The following is a 19859-nucleotide window of genomic DNA, read 5'->3' on the forward strand; positions in this document are numbered from 1 at the left end:
GGAGAAGTAATGCCGGGGACAAGGTCCTGCAACAAACCTCTCCGCTCATGTTTAAGCCGTGTGATGGCACAGTCCGGTATGATGAGGGAGATTGGAGAACAGTAAGGGTGGTCCGAGTTGGACGGGCCCACATCAAGGGTACGCCGGCGGTCTTCCTCTAGCTGCGCGCCAGCGGCCTCGTAGGCAGTCCTTTTCCCGGTCCCTTGTGCGTGATGTGCAGGTTCAGATGTTACGGAGTTTTTATAGCCTTTGACTGTCAGCGTAGACGTGAATGATACGATCTATTTCTTTGGTGCAGAGTTGAAGGGCCTCGTCGATGGCCGAGTTCAGTCGCGGACCAGCACCTGCGACCAGTGTATAGCTATAGTGAAGTGCAGTTGTGAACCCTCCTGGTACTATGGCGGTGGTTGCAAACGTGATGGCGCTGTCATCGTCATGGTATAAGGCGGCATCGGCATAAATGCGGCTGCCGATACAACGGTGTAGGGAACAAAGACTCAGAACCTGGGTCATCTGCTTTCTTGAGAGGCTATGCAGGTAATCTATAGAGAAACGCACAGTGAGAAAATTGAAAGTGTCAGCAACCTCCTTAGGGAATCCCCATAAAGGCCACTCACGAGCCTGCCCAGTCGGTGCGAATAAGTTAGGCAAATGAGGACTGAGATGCCTAATGAGCACAGCTACAAGAAACTGATGGCTTGCCGATCTGAAAAAAGAAACCAGTTGATGCAAGGTCCCACCAGACTAAGGGAAGGAGCATCGGCTTCCATTGAGAGCGCCACACGAATGTTGCAAATATTCCCTTCCTCCTCGCACAAAGCAGGACTTGAAGGACATACGCAACCTTCGCAAACAAAAATATGTTACAGACCTGTGCCCAAGCAAACACTGAGAGTTCCCTACTCATACAGGCCTGTGTTTGCTGCCGCATAGGTACAATTTGTGAATCCAGTCGGCTGCAGTTGGGAACTTGGTGCAGCGGAACTGAAGAGGGCTACAGTCCCAGCATATGCCAACAAACTAGCTTGGCCTAGTGCCCCAATGACGCAACCAAAAGCCCTCGGATTTATCTAAATTAAGAGCCTGGTACATCGCAGAATTGTTTAGTCAAGTGTAAAGCCTCAAATACACCTTTTTGTCAAAACAAAAGAGGGCGACATCGCCAGCATAGGCTAAAATCTTAACTTCATATTGAGGCAGAGATAAACCACGGATAGCTGCGCTGTTAATTATACTGAGACAGAGGTGTTCCAGATATAGGGCAAACAACAATGGAGACAGTGGACATCCTTGATGAACAGATGATTCCAGTGGTACTGGTTTCGTTACCTCCTGAGTAACAATTAGCCTTGCATAGGAGTTCTTACAGCAAATCCTTATTTATGCATTTGAGCAAGACGTCACCAATATTTGCATACTCCAAGACTGCGAACAGAAAATCGTGCCGAACTTTATCAAACGCCTTCGCCAGGTCGATCTGAACCAAAGCTACTCAATTGGTTTGGTTTGGTAAAACTTTATTTCCCACAGTAGGGGTCCTGAAGGACACTCGGCTAGGCGCCAGGTGTAGAGGGCAGCTCCCACGTCGGCACAGAGAGCCCGAAGCTCTCTGCCGCCGCGCGGGCCTCCTGGACAGCCTGAAGCTGATCATGTAGTGAACCACTTTTTAACACTTTGTCCCAATATTCCTTGTTCTTGGCGTAGGCGTCGCTCGATGCACAACCACACAGCATATGGTTTAAGTCTACACGGTCACTGCACCGTTCACACACATGTTGTCCGTCGTAGTCTAGGCCAGGGGTTGGGGTATGAGTTCGTTTGGAGCAAGCGTAACGTGACTGATTGGCTACGGGTTAATTTCTTATCCGGGAGGGGAAATGCTCGTCTGCCTAGATAAAAGTGCTTAGTGAGATCGTTGTACGTGAATAATTGATCTCTGTACTCGATATGTGGAGTAGCAGGGGAAACCAGAGGGACGCGGTCGATGAGTCCTCGCGCCGCCTCGTGTGCGATCTCATTGAGATTCCGCAGGCCGCCCCCTAAGCTGCCCATGTGTGCCGGGAACCCTACGATGGAGTGATCGGTGATGTTACTTTCGCCTAAGATCCGTAGCGTCGTCTTGTCTATCCTGCCCTTGGCGAAAGCTCGAGTGGCTGCTCTAGAGTCGCTGTATACAGTTGTGAAGTTCGAGTCTTTTAGAGCTAGTGCTATCGCTGCTTGTTCAGCTACCTCTGGCTTCTTGGTGTAAAGTGTGAGTGAGTTGCGCGTACGCCCGTGTCCGTCGACTACTGCTACCGAGTAGGCATGCTTTCCCGGTATGTACGCTGCATCCATGAAAGCTGTCTGGTCGGGAAACTGTGCCGCGTCCACAGCGAGGGCTTTGGCGCGGGCGAGCCTTCTTCCTTGATTATGGATCGGGTGTACGTTTCTTGGGAAGGGGGACGCTTTGATTGCTTCTCGCACGACTTTAGGTAACTGCAGGACGTTGTCCCTTTCTACTATGGTGTTCAGACCGAGCTTGACGAGAATCTCTCTGCCCGGTTTGGTGCTTGATAGGCGTGTAATCTGTGCCGTGTGCTGTGCCTCGATGATTTCGGCAAAGGTATCGTGCACTCCTAGCTGTAAGAGTAGTTCAGTGGAGGCATTATCGGGGAGCCCCAATGCTGTCTTGAAAGCTTGGCGTATGTGTACTTCAAGCCTTCCTTTTTCCAGTTGAGCATTGCAGCCGTATGTGATGTGACAGAGTACAAAAGCATGGACCATTTGAATAGCGTTGTCCTTGCTCAGTCCCCTGTGCCTATTCATGATGCGCCGAAACATACGGATCGCGTTTGCAATCTTGATCATGATGCTGTCAGGCATCGCCCAGTTGGACCCGTTGCTTTGGATGATTAATTAATGATGGATTGGATGATGATTAAGATGGCGCTACTTGGTCCATCTCATCTGATACTGTCTCAAATACTGAACGTGCAATATGGATATGTGTTTGAATACTGCGGCCTCCGATACCACATACCTGATGCGAACCTAAGTTCATAATGGCCAGCTGCAGGCAGCAACAACGAACATTGGCAAATATTTTGTAATCAATATTACAGAGGGTGAGCGACATCCTTCAAAAGTTTTAAACAGATTAGTATCTTTGCTTTTGAGAATTAATATTGTGTGCCCGGAATAGAAGGGAGGAAGGAAACGAACATCATAAGATGCATGGAAAACTTCCATAAAAACAGGCGCTAGGCAAGGCGAAAATGTTTTATAGAATTTGCTAGTAATACCATCTGGGCCAGGAGGTTCCTGGCTCTGAAAGCCTTATGCCTTAATGCTGACTTAATTTCGTCCGAAGTGATGGGTCCCTTCACTACAGCACACTTCTCATCTAGTCGAGGAACGTTTTCGAGTAAGGAATTGTAAGGGGAACCCTGATTTGGATCGCCACAACCGATCACGCATCGTTTACATCTGCAACACACTCTCGCGCAATTCAGTGAACATCGTCGTCTTTATGTATTTATTTATTTATTTATTTATTTATTTATTTATTTATTTATTTATTTATTTATTTATTTATTTATTTATTTATTTATTTATTTATTTATTTATTTATTTATTTATTTATTTATTTATTTATTTATTTATTTATTTATTGTACCTCAAAGGCCCCTGTTATGGGGCCTTTGAGGTACGGTCGGGACGATCGTTCGGTGGCCCCGGGTAGTGTTACGGCCGAGGAAGAAGACTGCAGTGGTGTGGCTAGACCCGTTTCCATTACTGAAAGCCATCTCGTCGCCATCGGTCATGTTTTATTTTCACCGGCTTGCCACCTGGTAACAACATGATAAGCATATTTTCACATCTTAACGAAGAAATACATTGCACAAAGGGTAACACGCGTGCAAATTTCGTTCCTTGTGCTCTAGACGACGTGCAAAGTGTTGTTACAAACCAGATAGGTTGGATGACGAAGAAAATGTGGATGCGAGTTGAGGTGCCGCCTAGCCCGTGTGCGCCATTCCTTGGTGTCAGTAAAGTTGCGTTACATGATGACGTCAAGAGTGTTACTAGTATACGTGAAAACTACTAATGAAAGCTCTCTCTGATTAGTAATGATAGCATTGAGTGCCTACGAATTTTTCGAGGTATTGTTTGACCAGTGATTCGAAAATAAAATTAGTAGCTACTATAGTCACCTAACCTTTCTCTGTAGCACTCAGCAGCACTCGCTTTCACTCAACCAGAACGTTTTTTTAACACATTTAATTGAGACAACAAGTGTAACTGATGATCCTCAAGGGGCGGAAACTTGGGGGACAACAGAGAAAATATGACAATGGTGATGCTGCGAAAGGACAGAGATAGCCACGTTGTATACAAAGGAACCACAAGAAGGCATATACGCTCTTTAGCTACTCGTGTACTGTTGGTACGGATATCAAAGAAAAGGATTATTATGCAGGCAAAAGAAATTATTCTTGATAATTTTCTAGATCGGCGTCGGATCCTCTTAGGCTCTCCCTTGACATGAACGAGGACAGTGATGACCACCAGCCATGTCAGGTTTCGGACCGCCCCGTTCTTAGCACTAAGGTACTTAATGCAGCTCTTAGCCGAAAGTTTGCAGCCGGCGCACTATAACCCGTTTCGACCAAGCGTCAGCCTTACCAAATACGGCTACGAACACCAACGGCACTAAAGGTGCAGAATCCAAGTGCACTGCACCCACAGGTCGGACAGCAGGGTCTTTTTATTCAGAAAGAGAGAAAAAAAAATAATGCAGAGCCAGAAGCAGCCAGCTACTCCTGGTCCACAATACCCGGGAGGAAGGCAACGCGGAAGTTTTCCCAGGTCACGGCCGTCGATGGACCAGAAGCGCTGAGCATACGGCTGCAATCCTCCAGCATTTCCGGATCCAGGAGGTGCACGCCCACCAGAGGGTCATTCTTCCAATCTGCCACCACATGGTCCGAGGTGTCTGTCTGCAGGTAGAGTAGCTGCGAAACAAACGGCCCGCAAGATTATCACAATGTTGTTCCCCGTCAGGTTTTATGGGAAGCATTTCTTCAGTCGTAACTAGCACTGTAACCTGGTACGATGTGCCAGCTTTTGAAGCTGCATGCATGCGAACCGCGGGGGAAGAGTCGTAATCATCTCGCACCACGTGATCTCCTACGGGTGGCCTTTGCATTCTGTCGCGAAGGAATTGCGGCTGCCGCGGCCTTGGGCTCGGCAGTCCCGGTAACCAACCTGACAAGCTGCTAAAGATCGGGTTTTCCGTTCCTACAATACTAGACATCTTTTTTTTTTTTTTTTTATCGTACAGTGAGATGGACTGTCGGCGCGTTTCGGAATCGTGCACGATCGCCGGTCCTCAATTTCTAGATCCACGGCTGCCCCTAACCTTCGAGCAGCCAACCACTCAGGACTGCTGAAAACTTGCACGATTCCTCTATGAGGCCGTTCAATAAGGTAAACCTTTCTGCATGCAGGTACGCAATCTAACTGACTACGGAAACAAAATTGTTCTCTTAAATCTTTCGAATCTGATACTCCCATCATTTGTATTAAGCCCAGTGCAAAATGCATTATATATTTTCCACTGGTGCAATGACATTGTTCCCGTGTTCGGCTAAATTTGATGGCAGAACATCAAAATAGCCAGTTAGGAGCAGTTTTGGAGCAATACTGCATTTTGGAGCAGGATGGAGAAATTGGAGCAGCACTTCCACCCCTGCATCAGCTGCAGCTGTGGTCATACCAGCTCAGAAAACTCTACATTTCCTTTTAGGACATACTTCTACATCAACCGCTGCTGTACTTGTAGCCATTCGGGAATCTATTCGCTACATACGTGGGGAACCACCTCAAAAATGTTGTATATTCACGGACTCAAAGAGTTGCATTGCAAATTCTGGAAAACTTACGCCACACTGCCTACCAGTCCATGTCACAAAACATTATGAAGCTCCTCACATCTCCCCAGCTGCAAGGCCACAGGATAATGTTTCAATGGATCCCTGCCCACTTCATGGAAATGAACAGACCGATGTTGAAGCGAAAAGCGCACTCATCAATGGCCTCCAAACAGCTGTGCCTTTTTTGAGCGGATACGACATACGAGTTGTATGAAGAATGTTACAGCAGCTTACTGGGCCCAGCTAGACGCCCGACACATTCGTCTAAGAAGGCTCGATCAAACACCGAAATTTTATGTTCCGCGTGATATACCTCGTCATCAGGCATGCTTGCTACATCGACTTCGTTTAAACGTGGCTTTCACACGCAAGTATTAATTGGAAAGGTTGACTCGCTGGAATGTTCAACTTGTTGCATCCCAGAGACTGTGGACCATATATTGGTGTGCCCAGCGTATGCGTGCGAAAGAAGTGTGCTAGCCGCTTCCTTGAAGCGTTTGGACAAGAGGCCTCTGTCGGAGGAACTGCTGCTGGGCGCTTGGCAGGACAAGGGGAGGGGTGTTCAGGCAGTGCATGCTCTTTGCCGTTTTTTGTGCGCCAGCAGACTTGATTCGCGCTTGTAAAGCAAGCTACTGTGCCTGTATATGTATTTCATATTTCTTCTCCCACATCGTCACCCATCATGATCTTCTCTCTTTCCCCTTCCCCAGTGCAGATAGCAGGCCAGATTTGAATTATTCCGGCCAACCTCTCTGCCATTTCCTTTCAATAAATCCACCTATCTATCACGGCCACAAACGTTTTCTTTTTTTTTTTTTTTCAAATGACTCATTAATAGCAGAATTATACCCATCGAATCGATCTAATTTCATCTTCCATTTCGTCAATTTTTCATGCGACCCCCCCCCCCCCACCCCCCTCTCCCTTAATCTCTCCCTCTCTCTGTTCCGCCAGGTTGGCTAGCCCCCGTAAGCAAAATTCGCCCTCGCTCGACAAATTTAGCGGGAGGCGCGTACATCCTACTGGAGGGTAGGTTCCCGATGGCGTTTTCGTATTTTGTGCGCTTTGTTTTGTTTTCTCTTTAATCGTTCCACCTGGAAAATCGAGGTCGGCGATTTAGTGAAGCGACCACCTCGGAATGTTTTCGAGCATCCTTTCAGTATGTCTACTTCCGTCGGCACCACAGTGAGCGTCCTAGCCGACATATTTGTTTCAGTCAGCTCTTCGTTTTACAAGAGTGGCGGGCGCCCTTCTGTTCGAAAGTCTGAAGAAGTTATGGCGGCGTGCTCGTTCGTACCCTCAACGAGGTATCGAGCTCAACGAATGGCCGATGCGCGGCCCCGGTAACCCTCCGGTATTTCTTAGAAGCGCGCGTTTCTGCTGCTTCCGCGAGCTTTTGTAAGTGCGTAACTGTACGAATAGCACATCCCAGAGAAGACGATGAATCATAAATGACTGAGACCAGAAAAATATAAGCAGCGACTTTGTGTTCTCGCATGCATGTACGAAAACAAAGCTAGCTAAGCAACAAGTTTTACTGCAGCATACGACGCAAAGACCTGCACACGTCATTCAGAGAGACAGACTAACGGAACGCCTTCCGCGAAGTGCCGTCTCTGCAAGACTCGGGCGATGTCTCGAATGTGGCGCAGGGGATGATGAGATTGGCTTTGCGAAAGGAAGCGCCAAATGGCTTTTATTTGAATGTCTACTACTTTTCGCGGAGAGCATGGCTCTAGTATTAACAGAAGCTATTTTTGATGCCTAATCTAAACAATGGGCTTGTTTGCATAAAGTATCCGGACCCTGGTCGTCAGCCCTCTAACCGTACTGCCACGCTGACGGGCTTCTTAGAGCTCTGCTCGTCTACGAGCGGGCCCCGTGTCCCCGACTGCTACTGCGCCTATCGAGTTGCGATGATGCCACAAGCGCACCGCCCCACAGCTTATCTCCCCGACGCTGATGAATTCTTATCGGTCATCAGGAATCCCTCCTCCCTGGCTCAACCTACCCTGCCTACGCACCGGATCTACCAGACCCTGCTTCCGCAACGCCAACACGTACAGCTATAGACCACACTCTCGACGACGTAAACGATGTCGAATGTGACATGACGCCCAATCTAGCGGACGGCTGCATCACATCATACAGCACACTGCACCGCATCGACTTGCAACTTCTCGCTCCAGCAGTCAAACACTATACCTTAGGATCCTCATGTATTTCAGTCGCGCAGAGTGGATGCTATAAGTGTCCGAATTTCGGCCACTTCCAGTGCGCATGCAGGGCCTGCTGAAACATCTGCCCCATCCGACTTCCCCAAAGCATGTTCACCCTTCGGCCCCTTCTGTGCGAGAACGCAACCAAGCACGACGGAAAACAACCTGCACAGAAACACCGCACCTCCGATATCCTCTCCCTGCAACGCCTAATTTCTGGCAATGACAACATGAGCACAAAGACCATCGCCATCAAAGCTCTCACCCTCCCTACGCTCTCAGAAATGACGCTGTTACGAACACATGCGGATCCTCTTCTAGCCCCTCGACTTCGTATAGGCATAAAAGACCCCCTGCAACAACGGAATCCTCAAATAACAAGTCAGCAGTCAGATATACGCGTCTTTCCTGTCCCACGTCCCTCCTCTCTTGCACGATGGCTATAATCCTCCCGCGTATGACAAGAAGATAGGTTTTAGCTGATTCCAAAGATAAATGCACTTATGTTTTAACAATGTGCATCGTGAACAGCAATAAGTGTTGGTGCGAGTAGAGTGAGGAAGCAAATTCAGAAGAGACACTTTTAGCACCGCCTACGTGCATGATGGCAAATGCTGGCTCGCGCGATGCGCAGCCGCCACGGCCACTCCCAACACTCCCCACGCTTCCTCCTGTCTCGAGCCCCACCACGTGACTGGTAACGCGATTCCCTCTGTACTCTTTCGCCCTCTCCACTCTCCCTCCTCCTCATCTGACAACGTCCGCCGCGCTAGGTTTCGTTGAAGTAATGAGGTAACATACGTCGGTTCGAATCCCCATCCCAAACGAGCCTATAACAGATGCACGCCCATTAGAGAAATGAGATCCCGACGCAGGGCCGACGAGCAGCCAGAGCGACAAGGGGAAGGCAGTTGCACAGCGTATACGGAGCCCCTTTGTCGCGTGGATGAAGTCCACCCAAAGTGATCGATCGAAGCAGCCAGGAAAGGGAGATAAGAGAACGGAGTTGGGAAGCACTCTACAGGGGTCGAAAATGGAGGGATACCGTCATGAGCAGAGAAATACCTAAAAAAGAAAAGTAAGGAAGAAAAACAGGCGACTAGTGATTGCTGGGCATTGGACAATGAAAACCAGGCTGAATTATTTCATAATGCACACCACTCACTCGTCGAAATAGACAATACACTAGCCTTACTAAGTCTCCGAACGTTCTGACAAATGTTGAGAAAGTGCGCGAAATTAGCAGGCAGAAAATTATTTAGGATATCAAATTTTTCCTAAAACATGGAATCAAACAGTGGAATCAGTTACCGTACAATGCTGTTACTATTGTATCCAATGAGGTCTTTTCGATGGTGTTTGTTTACTGCTGCTAAAGATGACGAGAGCAAAATATTGGCACAACTAAGTTTATCGGCTTAATGCCTCAATCATCGTGAGCTTATTTGGCATTCACAGTCAAAATGTGCGGAGTGATAGAAGGCTCAAGACTTAGGCCGGTAGTGCGGACGGCTGGATTTGCTCTCTGTCCAGCAGCAGCGAAGCAGAGCAGTCTGAAAAGTCGTTAGCGCTTGCGGCGTGGCACGGCTGCCCAAGCGGATGCGGTGCGCGTTCAAATTTTGGCCTGCACGTTAACAACGGCGACATAAGGTCGCGGACGCAGCCATCTCAGACCATCGGAGAAACTTGTTGACACCCGGCTGTAGTTAGCATGTTGGATCGTGCCAGCAAGTCGAAGATCGTGAAAAAAGGATCCATTTCCTGCGGCTCCTCAAACGCCGAACATCGTCACTGAGGGCGGGCGTACACACTGTCGTCCCATAGAGAACCTGTTGGGAAACAAAAACAGTTTCGGGCTTTGTCCCACCCTACGAGCACCGACCGCAAGCGTCCAGTCTTATCAGACACAGGAGAGGGCCACGCCCGAAGACCACTGGTGGACTTCGCAGACCGATACCACTAACAATACGACATCTCGACGACCACCTCTTCGCCCTGTTGGGAGGCGTACGTGTCCACGAGTGCGAGTGTGTTGAGGTGTTCAAGGCACTCCCTTCTCGGCTGGCCCGCCTTCCGTCTAGGAATTTTAAGAAACATGAACCCTACAAAACTTGGAAATGACTGCGCCCAGAAGGATCTTAATCTGACATTGTAAAACTGTGAATAAACTCCTTCGTCTACTTCCGATCATCCCCGATCTCCGTCCCTCAGCTGCACTTCAGAGTGGGACGGGCGCCAGCTTGGCCAAGGATGCGTCAAGCGGCCTGAGGTTCAAACTAACCTCACGAGGTTCCCCGCCCACCCAGCCATTGTCACCGTATACGTGCTGCAGCCACACAATCACATTGGAAGTTTGTCAACCTTCTGCGCAACTGGAGTCTATAGTCGGCAATAGAGAAAGAATCCTTAGAGCTAGATATTGCCGCGAGCCATTCAAATCTTTATTTGTTCTTTATCGACAGCGGTCGGCATGCGGCCTTATCACTGTGATCCCAGCGCACGAATCTATTCTTATTCTCCGTTCATGCTCACTATCACCAGACGCAGCCTTATCATTCCAGCCACTAGCATACAATGTTCCAGGTTATGCTAGTCACAGTGCGGCCCATTCTGCCCTGATTGATTGCTCAGCTGGCCTTCTTCACTTAGACCTGCCCTACTGCTCCGAAAACACCGATGTCAAGCCCCGCCTCCGATCCGCCGAATTTGTTCGTCTACCGCCCGAAGCTGCTATTTATGTTCCACTAGCCCCGTTCCCCGCAGTTCCTGACGGCACATACGTCACTTGCCCAATTACCGATGTTGTTCTCCGTCGCAACATCATACTCCCTCATACCGTAGTGACTGTCACTGCTAACCGCACCTATCTTCCCGTCCTTAACTTCAGCTGCTCGACCCAAGTTTTAGCCCATGGCATCGCGCTTGCTGATCTGTTTCCTTTGGCGGACTGGGAAGTTGCTGCTCTAACGCCTCAGCATCTGTCGGAGCAGCATATATTAGCTTCTTCCCATTCGAACCTCTTTTCAAGCATGATATCTGCGGATCTGCCAGATGACCAAGCCAGAGCTCTCTCCGACCTTTTACTGTCGTACACAGATATATTTGATTTCGGGGACCGACCATTAAGCCAAACATCTGTTGTGACCCATTGAATCAATACGGGTGACGCCAGCCCCATCCACAGACGGCCTTATCGTGTCTCCCATACTGAGCGGCATGCTATACAGAAAGAAGTTGACAAGATGCTGGCGCAAAACATTATTGAGCCTTCCTACAGTCCCTGGGCGTCCCCTGTTGTATTGGTCAAAAAGAAAGACCAAAGTTGGACATTTTGTGTCGACTATCGCCACCTTAATCAAATAACAAAGAAAGATGTTTACCCTCTTCCGTGAATTGACGACGCGCTTGACTGCTTGCATGGTGCCAGCTATTTTTCTTCCATCGACATGCGTTCAGGCTACTGGCAAATTGCTGTCGACGAACGGGATCGCGAGAAAACCGCATTTGTTACCCCTGACGGACTCTATCAATTCAAGGTAATGCCATTTGGACTCTGTAATGCTCCTGTGACATTCGAGCGCATGATGGATTCGCTCCTCCATGGCTTCAAGTGGACAACATGTTTATGCTACTTAGATGGCGTCGTCGTTTTCTCTTCCACGTTCGCAACCCACCTTGATCGACTTTCTACAGTCCTGGCCGTTTTTCGCCGCGTCGGTCTTCAACTGAACGGCAAAAAATGCAGCTTCGGTCGGCGCCAAATCAAAGTCCTGGGTCATTTGGTTGATGCAAATGGTGTGCAGCCCGACCCTGACAAAGTTCGAGCCATGCGCGAGTTCCCTACCCCGCGTAGCTCAAGTGACGTGCGAAGCTTCCTCGACCTTTGCTCCTACTTCCGCCGCTTCATTCGGAACTTCGCAGACATCGCTCGTCCGCTTACCTCTCTTCTGAAAAAAAAAAAAAAAACGTACCTTTCACATGGGGTTGTGACCAAGCCTATGCCTTCACGACGCTTATTTCTGCCCTCACTACACCACCCGTCCTGGCGCACTTCGATCCTTCTGCACCTACCGAACTGCGCACCGACGCTAGCCGCCATGGTATTGGTGCTATCCTTGTCCAGTCCCAGCATGGGTCCTCCCGCGTCATTGCTTATGCCAGCCGCCTGCTTTCGTCCTCTGAGCGCAATTATTCAATTACAGAGCGGGAATGTCTTGCACTTGTTTGGGCGCTGACCAAATTCCGCCCTTATTTGTTTGGGCGGTCCTGTGTAGTGACAGACCACCATGCTTTGTGTTGGCTGTCCTCACTTAAGGACCCCACTGGCCGTTTAGGTCGCTGGGCCTTGCGAATACAAGAGTACGAATTTACTGTGGTATACAAGTCGGGCCTAGACGCTGACTGCTTGTCCCGCCATCCCGTAGATCCTCCCGATTTGTCCGACCGTACTGCTGACGACTACGTTTGTCCATCTCGGACTTTATAAATATCGCCTCCGAACAGCGTCGTGATCCTGCCCTGCAACCAATTATAGACCAGCTGCACAACAACGCTAATTCTTCCGCCAGCATGTTTGTGCTCCATAACGAGACATTATACAGATGCAATATGCGTCCAGATGGCGCGGACCTTTTACTGGTTGTTCCGGCTCATCTGCGCTCTACTATCCTCGCCAAACTTCACGACGCCCCTACAGCAGGACACTTGGGAGTATCACGCACGTACGACCGTGTGCGACGCCTATTTTTCTGGCCAGGTCTCTACCGCTCTGCCCGTCGCTACGTCGCCGCTTGTGAGCTATGTCAGCGCCGCTTCAACCTAGTGGGCCCCTGCAACCAATATCGGTGCCGATTGAGCCATTTTCTCGTGTCGGCCTCGATCTTCTTGGGCCTTTTCCGACATCGACTTTTGGAAACAAATGGATTGCTGTGGCAACTGATTATACTACCCGATATGCTGTAACCAGGGCCATCCCCACCAGCTGCGCCTCCGACGTTGCCGACTTTCTTTTGCATGACGTAATCTTGATTCATGGCGCTCCGCGTCAACTGCTCACAGATCGTGGCCGCTGTTTTCTTTCTAAAGTAGTTCATGACCTTCTCCGCTCATGCTCTACTCGTCACCAATTCACCACGGCCTACCATCCGCAAACGAACGGTCTTACTGAGCGCCTGAATCGCACACTGACCGACATGCTATCTATGTATGTGTCCGATCACCATCGTGACCGGGACATCTCCTTACCTTTCGTCACGTTCGCCTATAACTCCTCACGCCATGATACCGCCAGATACTCTCCCTTTTATCTACTTTTCGGCCGCGACCCTTTACTCCCCTTCGACACCATGCTGCCTCTTGACGACTTAGTTACACTTCGGATGCCATCGCCCGCGCTGATGCCGCCTGCCACATTGCTAGAGACTGGCTTGGCGCGTCTCAGTGCTCACAAAAGCGTCGTTATGACCTACATCACCGAGACGTCCACTTCCCTCCTGGTTCCCTCGTGCTTCTTTGACTTCCGGCCCGCCGTGTGGGTATGTGCGAGAAACTTCTGCCTCGCTACGTGGGTCCTTACCGCGTCCTGCGGCAAGTCACCGATGTGACCTATGAGATCGCCCCTCTACAGCCCAAGTATCTTTCCACAACCACTCATCCAGAAATCGTGCACGTCGCCCGTCTGAAACCATACCATTCAAGTTCTCCTGTGTAGGCTGCACCGGGACGGTGCTTCTCCCGCGCGGGGAGTACTGTTACGGAGCACAGTATCGAAATGACGACGACGCACTGGTGTAGTGTTGTGAAGAAGACGACGCTCAGGCTAAGCTGGGTTCGTTTTGGTGGCCAGTGCTTCTGACAGTCAACTAGCGGTTATCGCTGTGTACATTTTCCTTAACAATATCTTGTTCTCTAAAATATCTCCTTCTGTGATAACATTGTGTGCAGGTCTTCCATACTCCTATTATGCGGCTGCTATCTGGGCCAGTTGCTTCTTGACACATTGCTGCTGCTGTCACATGCCCTCCAGCATTCACATTATTATTAAAAGAAGCTTGGTAAAGCTTACTTATTCATGCTCACAGCCGCTGGAATATGACTTCATCACTTGAGATGTTTATCAAATGATTGCAGCTGTGTATGACTGCTTCTTCATAATTTCATATTCTGTTAGTTGCATTTGCAGCCTTATCTTGATTGTTCTTTGTCAGCTTTAAATTGAAAATTTTAAGGAAGGGACATAAATTTTATGCCATTCACTTTCATTTCATTTATGTAGAAACACTTTCGAGGACACTTGTGTTTTATCAACATTTTTCAACATTTTGTACCATTGTACTAGTACTGAGCTGTATAACTATTCACCCTCATCAGTGACAGCTGCACTAATTCATTTATTATATCTATCCTATTGTCAAAGTTGTTTTCTACTTTATATAATACTCCTATGCTTTCCTAATTATAATATCAGCTTCAGTAATCCTGTCTGCAGTGTCCAGTCTGGATTTAACCCTCAGAATGCTGTTTCATATTTTGCATGTCTGCTGTATGCACAGCAAAATTGAATTGAACACAATATATTTTTAAGACTGCATGAAAAAGATTACTTCGTGAGGACACCATCCTACTGAACACAGTAGACACCATACTGTTCATTATGTGAGCCTTTGTTTTTCATGTTTTCATGATGTGCTGAGTAATTTTTGAATAAAGGGTTTTCATTTTATTTTGACTATAATCATCTGTTGTTTCTGTGGTACAGCCTCTGCCACAGCTGCCTCTATAACATGGCTGTTGGCACCCTGGTCATTTGTTGTGAGCCAGCAGAGCCTGATGCAGCGTAAATGTTCAGCTCTTGGCTTCTTGCTTTTTTTCATTACTTCTCTTCTGCTGAAAATTCGGCACTGTGAGCGAAAAATCATAAGCATGGCTCTAGCAGGTGGTAATTGGTAGGTGACATGGTCAATGGGTTGTGTCACGTCACGAGACCATATGACATGGCAGGAGCTGCCAACTCCGGCTTCACCTTTGAGATGGACGGTTGTGTTGTGTTAGTTTCTATGGCGCATAAACAATCAAGGCTATCATGTGCCAAGAGCAAGGTTAATATACGTTTTGGTTGCAAAAGAGGAAATGGATACCATTCCACCCCACCTTGCTTTTAGGAGAGAGAGCAATTGTAGACATAGCATCTTGTTTTAGTTTCCTACAAGAGGAAACTTTTTAAACAAACTATAAAGTTTCCTTCTTGTAGGAAACTAAAAACAGATGCTATGTCTACAATTGCTCTCTCTCCTAAAAGTAAGGTGGGGTGGAATGGTATGATTGCAAAATATTGTAAAATGCTTTCTCCGTAGTGCCTCAAGCTTTGAGCATGTAATTAGAATGTGGTTTAAAGTGAGTATCTCACTGCATCCTTCAAAGGTCGGTTTGTTATGTTTCATCAGTAGAAGAAGTAGAAAGTTGTGTGTAATATGCGTATGTCCAATACAAAGACGGCATACTATCACTTCCATAAAACGCTGTTGATGCGTGCTCGACTTCCATTCTCCTAGTATGGGTTTTATGAGGCGCAACTTATGTTCTTGGCTTTTTCCACATAGACTTCCATTTATCCTTCTGTTTATGTTGCATTAATTTCATGCAATCTCTATGTGGCATGTTTACTTTCTGAATCGGTTTGTTGTGGGCTAGTGCAGCACATTTGTCTGCTCTTTCATTGCTGTCAATGCCTACATGACTTGGGACCCAACAGAATACTATGTTATGTCCTTGTGTAATGATCATTTTTACATTATGTATTATGTCACCAAGTAGAGGCACGGCAGCATTTCTGTAATGTAAAGCCGTGAATACACTCAATGCACCGGTGTAGATGACACTGTTCTCAATGCCGTCATTCACTATTTTTTCTACAGCTGTCAGGATAGCATAGGATTCAGCTGTAAAGATTGATGCGCACTGAGGAAGCCTAATTATTTGTTCCTAGTTCTCTTCTACTATGGCACAGCCAACATAAGTAGAAGTTTTTGATCCATATGTATAAAACTGTGTATAATTACTGTACTTTTCTTTCACTGTGTAAAATTCTTGTACTATTTGCTCTTTAGGAGTTTGGCTTTTGTTAAAGTGTGTTAGAGCGAGGTCACAGACTGTTGGAAATTTGTACCATGGGGGCAAGGGGCTGTTTTTTGGGGCAGTATTGGGCAAGGTGTCCAGAATTTCCAGCTCACTGCAAATGTCTTTGAAACACATTATCAGTGGCCTCGTTGCTTGTGGTTTATTTGTGAAAATTGCTCATGAGCGGGGTGTTGTGACTATTGGATAGCAGAGGTGTTATTTCTGTGACCTTATTCCAAGGACATAAGCACACGTCAGTGAAGCCTGTCTATCTTTGGTGCGGAGGCTCATTTGTCTCCACATAGAGACTATCAACAGGGGATGTTCTGTAAGCGCCACAAGAAAAGTGAAAACTTAAGTTATGTACTGGGTCCAATTTCTTAGATATGATGGCCTAGCTGACCCTTAGACTATGGATTCGCAGTCCACACTGGACCGCACAATAGATTGATATATATGCAGAAGACGCCCTATCAGACCCTCAGTGTTTCCAAGAGAATCTTCAGTATGTTTAGAGATTTCATGGCTTTCCTTTTTAGAATGTTTATGTGAGGCAGAAATGTTAGTTTTCTGTCGAACGTTGCGGCCAAAAACTTATGTTCACTCTTTACTGGCAACTCAATCCCATTAGGTGTAGCTTGGGATCGATATGTATGCCTCGTTTCAGCGAGAACATTACTGCCACTGTCTTCGGTGGGGAAAATTTGAACCCATTTTTATCAGCCCATGAGGCTAGTTTATTTAGTGTTTAATTGTACTTGTCTTTCACAAATTGATATGTTTGAGGATGTGTAGGCTATTTGAAGGTCATCAACATAAGCGAGAACATAATGGATTTTGGGGTTACTTTGGTAATAGAATTCACTTTTACAATAAACAGTGTTGTGCTTAAAATGCAACCCTGAGGTACCCCGTTCTCTTGAATAAAGTTCCTTGACAAGGTGATACCAAGACGTACTTAAAATAAACGACCCTATAGCGAGTCCTTCAGAACACTGAGCATCCAGCCCCAGATGCTTAAATCTGCTATATCGCGTAGGATCCCGAACCTCCAAGTTGTGTCGTATGCCTTTTCCATGTCAAAGAAAACGACCAGGCAGTTTTGTTTGTGTATGAATTCAGGCTTCCTGTACAGCATTTTCAAGGAGTATTAAGTGGTCGATCGTTGTGCATCTTTTTTTAAAACCACATTTATGAATATTAAGAAGTTTACGAGATTCTAAAATGAAGGTGAGTCGGATGTTTAAAACACTTTCAAAACATTTTGCTCAACAGCTGGTCAGAGCTATGGGCGGCTTTTCCAGTTTTGGAAACGGAACAATAACAGCTTGTTTCCAAGCCTCTTGGAGTTCTCCCAGAGTCCAAATTTTGTTAAAGAATTTCAAAAGTGCCTCTACAGAGGATTCGGATAAATGAGCCAGCATTTCATAATGAATTTCGTCAGGGCCAGGCACAGTCTGTTTTCGAGCAGCTAGGACATTCTTGACTTCTTGGAGTGTAATAAAACTATTAAACGGTTCATTTCTGCCACCACTTGTTGGGAGTCTGTTTCTCAGCCATGTTTTTGTATTTGAAGAAAGTTTCTGTGTAATGTGCAGAATTTAAAGCGTGTGTGAAATGTTCGCCTAGTATATTGGCCTGTTCTTCTATGCTAGTCTGAACACCAGGGGCTGTGAGAATGGGAATTGTAAAGGAGGAAAAGTTTCCACTAAGTATATCAACTTGTTCCCACCTTTGCTGAGACGTCATTGAGTTATTTATTGATGTGACATACCTCTGCCAGGATGCTTTTTCGGAGTTGCAACGAATGTGTTGCGCTTTAGTTCTGGCCTTTTTAAAAACTAAGATTTTCGTGTGTAGGGTACCTTCAAAAAACACCCCATGCTTTATTTTGTCATTTTTTGGCCTCCTTACATTACCGTGATCACCACACCTTGTGGTTTTGTCGCATAACACTTAAAGACTGTGGAATAGTGAGGAGTGCAGTAGTGAGAATGCATGTCATGAACAACTCATTTAGTTTGTCGACACTAAGGGCATCTGAGGAAAGTTTTACTAAATTTGCCTCTATTTTAAAAAGCTCTCAATCTGCTAAGTGAAGCTTCCATCGTTTCGGTTTGGTCTGCATGACTGATGGTGAGGACGTTAAGCTGAATATTGCTGGCAGGTGGTCGCTACCATATGGTTTGTTCAGAACATCCCATTGAAAATCATTAAAAATTGAAGGTGAACTAAAAGCCAAAACTAAAAAACTCATTTTTCCTGAGCTTGGTGAGCAGTATGTGGGCTTACAGGAGTTCACCAAGAAAATGTGAAAACTAAGAATAAAATCCTCAATAAGCTGTCCACGTGCATCGCTTTTATCACTTCCCCACAATGGAGAGTGTGCATTAAAATCTCCTACTACCAGGTAGGGTTCTGGTAGTTGGCTAAAAAGGTTTTCTAAATCATGAAGGGTTATTTTAAGATTTGGCTCAAGATACACAGAACACACAGTAAGGGTTTTGAAGTCAATTATTGTGGTTGCTACAGCTTCTAAAAGAATATTTAATTTCAGTTCTTGAGCTGGAACTCCACTTTGCAATATGATGGCCGCGTCACCGGAAAGCTTGCTTGCTAGCTCTTGATCTTGGCAGAAGACGTGATATTTTTTCAGTATATTTGGAACCTAAATTTGTTTCCTGTATGCACAGTGCGACTGGTGAAAGTGTACCTAGGATGTCTTTTACGTCATTAATACTCTTTATAAGTCTTCTACAGTTCCTCTGTACCAGGAATGCCATCTTATTTTGTTGAAGGCTGAGAGACTAAGTTAGGTTTTTTTCAGGACCCGTGATTCGGGCCTTGTCTGTTCTGGTTTGCTCAAGGAGTTCTGCCATCTCTGTGACGAAGACGGCAAAGAGCTATCCTGGCTTGTGTCCATTCCCTCTTCTGAGGTGCTGGACAAACGTGTCAGAGGCACATGTTCCTTCTTTTTAGACTTTGCCCGGTGGGCAGAAGTCTTGTGGCCCGCCGACCCCAAGGGACGCATAGCCTGTTTTGGGGTGGTGGAGGAGCATGAGCTACTTATACCGGAGCCGGTGATGGCACTACCTCAGGCTCGTTTGAGGCCCGGGCAGGTGCCGAAGGCCGTCGTGGTACCCCGCCCTGTTGCACCACATCGACGAGATTTGGTTTCGTTATGAACTAAAATGCATTCTTGGTTTTGTTGTATTGGGTGCGTGCCTCTTTGTATGTGATGTTCTTTGTTGTTTTCAGTGTTATGATCTGCTTTTCTTCTTTCCATTGTGGTCGTTCGCAGCACATTTCGCATAAAGTTTGTGGCCACGGCAACTTTGCAAACTATGGCCGTATTTCTGGCAGCTGAAGCATCTCCTAGGATTTGAAATGTATGGTCGGACGTTTATTTTCATGTACCCGACTTATATTGACTCTGGGAGGGTGCAGCTATTAAAAGTAGGAATGAGATGTTTTGTAGGTATCTCCTTGTCATCCTTCCGGATTTTTATTTTGTGAACAGCTATGATGTTTTGGTCTGCTAGTCATGCCACTTCATCTTCAGTGAGAGCAATGAGGCCTATTTCAGATATTACTCCTTTTACGATGTTCA

At 46.9% G+C, this 19859-nt stretch overlaps 1 protein-coding gene across 1 annotated transcript in view; it reads right to left on the minus strand.

Annotated features, from left to right (window-relative positions):
• Positions 1-4729: 4729 nt before the first annotated feature.
• Positions 4730-19859, minus strand: part of LOC146183155 (E3 ubiquitin-protein ligase E3D-like) — a 29275-nt gene continuing 14145 nt past the window's right edge. The window contains exon 3 of the mRNA XM_084609056.1: positions 4730-4994. Within this exon, the coding sequence (XP_084465182.1) occupies positions 4797-4994 (198 nt within the window). The 3' untranslated portion in view covers positions 4730-4796. The remainder of the gene's footprint in view (positions 4995-19859) is intronic.

The sequence above is a fragment of the Amblyomma maculatum genome, chromosome 7, assembly GCF_055883805.1.
Source record: "Amblyomma maculatum isolate TAMU_Amacu chromosome 7, ASM5588380v1, whole genome shotgun sequence".
Classification (NCBI taxonomy): domain Eukaryota; kingdom Metazoa; phylum Arthropoda; class Arachnida; order Ixodida; family Ixodidae; genus Amblyomma; species Amblyomma maculatum.